We start from the raw sequence: 7672 nt of genomic DNA, 5'->3' as shown, positions 1-7672 counted from the left end.
ACAAGGCCATGCGATGGATGCACCAATACAATCTTGAATTGTTGAAAATAACCCATATGGTCTCACCAACATTTCATCTATTTTTATTGCTACTTGAACATTTACCTCACACTATTTTGGTCCAATCTCTATACCACCAACTTGCTTATTTTGGTCCAGGCTCTTCATTCATCCTCTTGCTACAGGCTCAATAGGGTTTAGAATTCTTTTGAGGAAAACTTCATCTCCGACCTAGATTTTAGTTTTCAAAAAACAGTTATATATTAAACTCGAGTCATTATAGTGCAAAACTCAATTTACAAAAAAGAAGATTTTACACTAGCAAGCTAACTTTTTATAGAAAAAATAATCTGAATAAAAAACATCAATAGACATTGTTGTTTTCTAGTGTAGCCCAATGTAACCGTTATTTAATCACCAAATTACAATCAATTTTTGGACTAGTCTACAAGCTAAAGATTTACCTCTATTTTGAAACTTCTACATATCCTAAGTCTAACAAAGTATCCAAATTACATACTAATCCTCTTTTTAACCATGTACTTTGTGCAAAATATAGTGACATGCCTATTGTTTTTAACATATTTTTGATGAAGTACAAAATATAGCATACAAAATATGGAACACTAAAGAGTTATATAGAAAAATACCCGTAAACGTGGAGGTCCACTAGTTACAATGGGGAAAGATGACGATGTAACAGGTGGAACACCAGAACCATCCTTTGACCCTTACATCTCGAACACCTGGGCTTCTAACTGGACCACGGTACTAGTAAGTTCTTCACATTTAGACTTCAGTTGGATGTTTTCTCTACGACATACTGAACGACTTGGTATTACACCCCAAACATCAGAACCACGAACACCTAGACCATACATGACTGCATCACCATTTCGATCTTTACCCATTACCTTAGAAAAAACATCATCTGGTCCAGGATTATCGGTCGAACCCTACGGAAGATTAGAACTAAGTTGTTGCATTTGTGTCTGTATTAGATATATTAACAAAAATAAGACATGTATTTTTAACACCATCAAGAACACATAGAAAAGATGTGTATATGAATATATAAGCATATTACTTACAATTGCATTTGCAGCTTCCTCATTTTTTGTAGTTCCATGTTTGGAGAAGCATGCACGAAACATTTCCAATCGACTTGGATCTTGTCCCGTAGATGTCTGTTTGAACAAAAATAAAATGAGTATTAACAACGGATATCGACATGCTACATTAACAATTGCACCATCTTATACAATCACCTTTAGCTCTTCGCGGACTCGAGCATAACTTTTTTTACCCGTTACTTGTACCATCTTCTTCTTTGCCCGATTCGCCTTGTTTTTTTCACTTACCGTCTTCAGTAGTAAAGTGAAATATTAGAATGGAAAATAAACTAATGTTATTTGAAGTGGAAGGCTATTTCATACCTTAGACTTTTCTTTATTCCAATACTTCACTAGTCTCCTCCATTGTTTTTTTTTGCACTTGTTTTGGCCTAGAACTTATTTGTTCCTGAAGTGACAAAGACGGATCATGGTATAGTTCTTTAACTCTTTCCCTCCAGTTCTTCACCTTCTGCCCAAATGATTTCAATATCCAGCCTTCAGCATCTTCTGGAATATCAAATTTTGTCTACAAATGGAACAAGTCACATAAGAAAACAAATACTTTAGCCATTAACATATAGATTTTTAATTATGTACCTTTAAGAGTTTAAGCAACATTTGTTTTTTAGCGTCCTTAACCTCATTCCATGGTTTATAAATCGGACAATACTTTCCACTCCTTGAAAGGGTTCCCATGAAATGAGTCAGTTGACTACTTTTGTCATTAATAGGTTGTCCGTGTGCATTAACTAAAATAGGAATTCTATCCCCATTTTCTTGGGCCCAAATTTTTGGCATACGGGTTGGTCCTCTCACTCTTTTACGTACATTCCGAACTACAAAAAGTAAACATAATTTACAATGTGCATGTATACATTAAAAATACTAAATAAATTGAAATAGGAACTGCAGGGGCAGTTTGGGTATTAAAGGACTAAAATGGTTGAAGTTTAATGGACTTTTCTATATTTGTTGATGAATACCAAATTAAACTCGAAGGATATTTTCTTTTTAATATATGTCCGTTTGTGTTATTTTTCGTTCATCTAGAAAGTTAACAAACGAACATGAACAAGTTCATTTCCTTAACGGATGAACACGAACACGAAATTTTGTTCATTTTTGTGTTTGTTAATTGTTCGTTTGTCCGATTAAAGCTACACGAACGAACACGAACAATAAATTGTTCATTCAGCTTTTTTTAGTAAGATTGTTCATTCATTTATGTTTTAGAACGTCCAATAATGTGTTAGTTCATTTACGCCGTTAATGTGCGTTTGTTTATGTTCATTCAAGTTCGTTTTTTTTAATAGGTAGTATGTTACAAAAATATTATTTCTTTATGCATAGTTTTGTTCAAGGTAGTAAAAAGCGAGGACAGTTAATAGAAAGTTATCAGATATGTTTAATACAGCCGATTTTTTGTATAAACCATAAGCCAGACCGTACGCTTCAGTGAAATGGAACCGAACAATCCATTTAAACTAGTTTAAACAGGCAAACTGTTGAGAACAGTTTCCAAACAGATTCAAAACCTGAGTTTCATGGCACCATAACTTGTTGATAAATAAACTACTTTGGTCGATTCTTGAGTCTAAACTGTAGTTCTGAAAGTCTAGTTTTCAGAAAACTAAGTTTCATAATTTTTCGTTAAGTTTAAGTCAGTCAAACTGGTTTTACAAAAACGTGTGTCAAGGTTGCAGTTTATAAAAAATAGATTCGAAACCTGAGTTTCATGGCACCATAATTTGTTGATAACTAAACTATTTTGGTCGATTCTTGAGTCTAAACTGTAGTTCTGATAGTCTAGTTTTCAGAAAACTAAGTTTCATAATTTTTCGTTAAGTTTAAGTTAGTCAAACTGGTGTTACAAAAACATGTGTCAAGGCTGCAGTTTATGCAGTTTATAAAAAACAGATTCGAAACCTGAGTTTCATGGCACCATAACTTGTTGATAAATAAACTATTTTGGTCGATTCTTGAGTCTAAACTGTAGTTCTGAAAGTCTAGTTTTCAGAAAACTAAGTTCCATAATTTTTCGTTAAGTTTAAGTCAGTCAAAATGGTGTTATAAAAACGTGCGTCAAGGCTGCAGTTTATGCAGTTTATACTAAACTGCTGCAAATTTATGCGCAGTTAATACCAAGAGCTGTTAATACCAACTTATGCAAATTTATAAAAAACGTAAATGCAGTTTTTCATGATACTCATAAGTATGTTTAAGAAAGCGGCCTTTAATTATATTTTTTTAAAAGCTCCAACCTCTAAACCGAACCGTTTTGGTCAGTTCAGAACTCAACAAACCTGTATGGTTTGTGAAGATCAGTTATAAAAGGGTTTCAAAGTTCAGGGGTAATTTGGAGAATTTTTAACAAACCTGCTTCATTTTCTTGTTCTGGAACTTCATGCTCTTCTTCATTTTCTTGTTGTGGAACTTCAGGCTCGTCTTCAAATAGTTCGTTGTTCTCATTTTCTAAATCATTTGCATTTTCTAAATCATCCATATCTTTAACTCCATCATCTTCAAAACTATCTTGTTCTTCATAAGCTTCATTCAATTCTATGTTTTCGTGTGCTTAAAAGTGTGAAAGTTCCAGATGGTTATGCAGCTAATATATCAAGATGCGTAGAGTTGAAACCACCAAAACTGTCTGGCCTTAAAAGTCATGACAGCCATATTTTAATGCAGCAGTTGCTTCCCCTTGCTTTGCGAAATGTGTTACCTAAACACGTGCGTTATCCTGTGATGAAGCTATGTCATTACTATAAACAATTATGCTCAAAAGTTCTTAATCCAAATGATTTAGTTCATATGGAAATTGAGATTGGAAAAATCCTTTGTGATTTAGAAAGGATTTTTCCGCCATCATTCTTTGATGTCATGGTTCATCTTTCGGTTCATCTTGCTTCAGAGGCCAAATTAGGAGGGACGGTTCATTACCGTTGGATGTATCCAATTGAGAGGTACACATTTAGGGGGGACGGTTCATTCTCGAGTGCTAGAGATAACAATCCTATCGTGGGAGATGTAACATACTACGGGGTTTTGAATGATATCATTGAGTTGGAGTATGCTGTTGACAAGAAAGTAGTTTTGTTCCATTGTGATTGGATCTCAAATTGTTCAAGGAAAAAACAAGATGAGAATGGGTTTACTATACTCAATTTTGAAGGTTTGAAGCCTCATAACGAGCCTTTTATACTAGCTTCTCAAGCACAACAAGTATTTTATGTTGCAGATCGTGTTCACAAAGGATGGAAAATTGTGATCAAAACAACGCCTAGAGATTCTTGTGACATGAATGAACAAACATGTCTTGATGATGTGGAAACACATTTGCAGAGTTACACATCTTTGGGTCCTCAACTTGATGATGATATGAATATTGAATTGGTTAGAGGGGGTTTAAATGGGACTGTTGTCGACAATAATACCTTAGTTTTAAATGGAGATGAAGATCTATTTGAAGCTGCTTCATGATTTTTATTAGTTAGTTACTTTTATGCACTTTTTCAATTTGTATTTATTTTAGATTAACAGAGGGTCTTATCAGTGAGCAACTATTGTTTTTTGCGTATAGTTTTCTATGAAATGATGAATGTTTCGAATCTAGTTTTTCAATATTCATGCTTGAGTTGGGTGAAACATACAGCTATTAAAATTGGCTTTTTGGCACTATCATGTGTCGCTAAAATGTCACATCAAGGTAAATGCTACAGATGTCTTATCATGTTAATAAAAATGAAAATAAAACTATAAAATGTAGAAATTATAATATCATCATTTCAATAAAAAGTTTAATATTCTTCTGAACACATTCCAAATGTTTAAACACAAATGTCTAATAATTGTCAAATTTAGTCTAAATATCAAACATATAAATCACAAAGTATTCTGTAATCGATTCCAGTAGGTCTCGTTGACATGTGTAGGAGTCATATCAAAAGAGTGGCGAGAATCATCTTCTCAACTCTGAAAACAAACACACGAAAGGCCTCTACCAAGCCATGCAGCTGAACCTGCTACAACCTCGGCTGTAATTAAAGAAAATCTATATTTCATGTATAATCAAAAGAAGCATTATGTACAACCAAAGAAGCATTACGACATAAAAAGTTAAGACTGTTATTGTAATAATATAGCTTTGCAGTTTGAAGTTTTATTGAGACCAAGTCAAATCTCAATATTCTTTTTATTTGTAGCTTTGATTTTTAACTCATTTTTGTGTCATGGGATCGTATGGCATAGCATGTATTTAGATTTCAAAGCTTGACTTTGACCCATGTTGACTTTAATGAACATCAAATGTATTTATGTTTCAAAGTTTGACTTATGTAGACTTCACTTATGTAGACTTTAATGAAGAACATGTTGCAATCTACCTCACAAAAAAATGGGTGAATAACTCTTACAAAATGTAACTTCAAATTGTAAATATATCTTTTAACAAACCTGTCCAGGGTCTGAGACGTTTGAATGAAGGTGATCATCTTCAAATTTCTTGTCTTCAAGGTTATATGAGCTATATTATAAACAAACTACAAAATCAAGCAGATGTATCAATTAATAACCTTTAATTCCCATTTTAATATAATATATTTATCTCTAACAATCATACCTTCCTAATATTTTATTAATCCATTTAAGCAACCGCTCAGCAGTTCTTTCATCATCAATAGGGCGAATGTCACTTTTTTCATCTTTTCCATCCCATCCACCACAAACGAACTTAGAAGGTGGACCCCAATATGGTGCCTGGTAGAAACTAACAGAGAACCGATCGCAGAGCTTAGTATTTACCTGTGCTGCCAAACATGATTAAAAGATGAATTGGTTGCAAACCCATAAAACAATAAAAATGTCACATTCAAAAGAAAGGATGAAAACAAAACTTAGTAATGTTACCTTATTCGCACAATCTACTCGTGTCATAAATATAGTCCGTGGATGAACAACACTGGCTCCATTAAGAAGCCTAGCAACCTTTTCATACTGAGGCTGCAAAAATAAAGCTAAAACGATAAGTGGCTCAATAAATACATGTTGCCCTTGTGAATGAAAAATATACGTACCTTAAAATTTCTGCACGCGGGACAACTGCAAAGTTTAATAATAACTAAAATTAGAGTTATACATATGGACATTTGAGAACCAAAATGAGCTGAATTGTATTGTATCCACGTATCCAAAAAATAGAAGCTTTTAGCCATATAAAGTAAGATGCATTTTCATTTAAGGTGTAGACAGCCTACAGATCTCTACAACTGTATGGTCCTTCATCTTTCTTCTTGAATCCCATACACATGCAATCGAGTTACGGGTGTCCATAAAGCCATAAAGATCCATCCGTAACCGAAATAAAAATTGACGGTTTGGTTTAATGTTATTGTTGAAATCGAACTTACGGTTCGGTTTTGGTTTTGCATGTAATAGAAACCTGAAGGACCAAACCGAATGTACACATTTTCACTTTTTATTTTGAAGTAATTTATAAGAATTTAATAAAACTGTAACTCCCCAAATGTTTAATAGTCAATTAGTTATTTATTAACAAAATGAGTTACACCCAACACTTTCAAGCTCAACTGACAACCAAAAACCTGAACAGTTTTAAAAAGCTCACAAACCAAAGTCTCGGTTTTTTGTTCGGTTTAACCTAAAACCCAATCCAAACCGAAACACTTTTCAAAAATTCAAAAACTTGAAAACCAAAGTTTCGGTTTTAACCAAAAACCGATCCAAACCGAACTGAACAGTTTTCAAAAACTCCTAAACCAATGTTTCGGTATATGGTTAAGTTTTAGCCTAAAACCGATCCAAACCAAACTTAACATTTATAAAAAAGTTAAAAACTCAAAAGACAAAGGTTCGGTATTAGCCTAAAACCAACCAACATGTCTGACCAGTCACCAGCCTACTTTGATATCTAAGTTTCATATACCTTTGACAACTTGCAAGTTACACATACTACACATTTCCTAAAACAATATCCGCTTAAGACAGTTTAGACCCAAATTTATAAAACCAGGAACATAAGTTGAATTTCAAACCTTTAGTCATGAAATTATATCAATATTATAAATTGCAAGTATTCACAATAAACTTTTATTTTCATTTCAAACCAAGTGAACTCAGAGCCACCATTAGCGATGGTTCGTATACCAAGTAAATGATTGGTCGGTTCCCATTCAAGCTAATGGGCCCTGAGGTTAAATTCCATGATTCCTTCATGTTGACCCATTTAGTTTTTATATTTACTTCATATTGTTTTCTTGTATAATTTACAACAATATACTGACCTTTCTTAGAAGCATGCAAGTAAGATCGGTATATTTCTATTTCTCCGAATGTGGCACTGTGATACAGATTTCCTTTGGATACCTATAATTAATATAAAAAAATATCAAATCAGATATTAGTAATTACGAAGCAAACAACTAACTAAAAAAAGTAATAATAATATCTAGTAATTAGGAAACAAAATACCTTGGCAGCATCTTTTGGATTAATCTTCACATGTGCATATGCAAGTCGTGAATCTGAAACTTAACAACCTG

At 33.3% G+C, this 7672-nt stretch overlaps 1 protein-coding gene across 5 annotated transcripts; it reads right to left on the bottom strand.

Moving 5' to 3' along the window:
• Positions 1 to 5040: 5040 nt before the first annotated feature.
• LOC143628308 (sulfhydryl oxidase 2-like) lies at positions 5041 to 7329 on the bottom strand. 5 transcript variants are annotated; one of them, XR_013152728.1, is made up of 4 exons: positions 6021 to 7329; positions 5734 to 5920; positions 5568 to 5653; positions 5041 to 5149 (listed from the first exon to the last, which is right to left on the bottom strand). XR_013152728.1 is itself a non-coding variant. In XM_077097937.1 (4 exons), the coding sequence occupies exons 1-4, from the start codon at positions 6045 to 6047 to the stop codon at positions 5138 to 5140; spliced, it is 291 nt and encodes a 96-aa protein (XP_076954052.1). In that variant the 5' UTR covers positions 6048 to 7329; the 3' UTR covers positions 5041 to 5137. The 5 variants fall into 5 exon arrangements, 2 of the variants coding, with proteins under 2 accessions (XP_076954052.1, XP_076954051.1); XM_077097937.1 differs by having other exon boundaries at positions 5568 to 5637; positions 5734 to 5915; XM_077097936.1 differs by having other exon boundaries at positions 5041 to 5134; positions 5568 to 5637; positions 5734 to 5915.
• Positions 7330 to 7672: the final 343 nt, after the last annotated feature.

This window comes from Bidens hawaiensis, unplaced genomic scaffold (genome assembly GCF_021521415.1).
Source record: "Bidens hawaiensis isolate Kalapana, Puna unplaced genomic scaffold, B.hawaiensis_p1.1 tig00004868_1, whole genome shotgun sequence".
NCBI classification, from domain to species: domain Eukaryota; kingdom Viridiplantae; phylum Streptophyta; class Magnoliopsida; order Asterales; family Asteraceae; genus Bidens; species Bidens hawaiensis.
The sequence above is the reverse complement of the archived record's forward strand: the minus strand, read 5'-3'. Positions and strand labels throughout refer to the sequence as shown.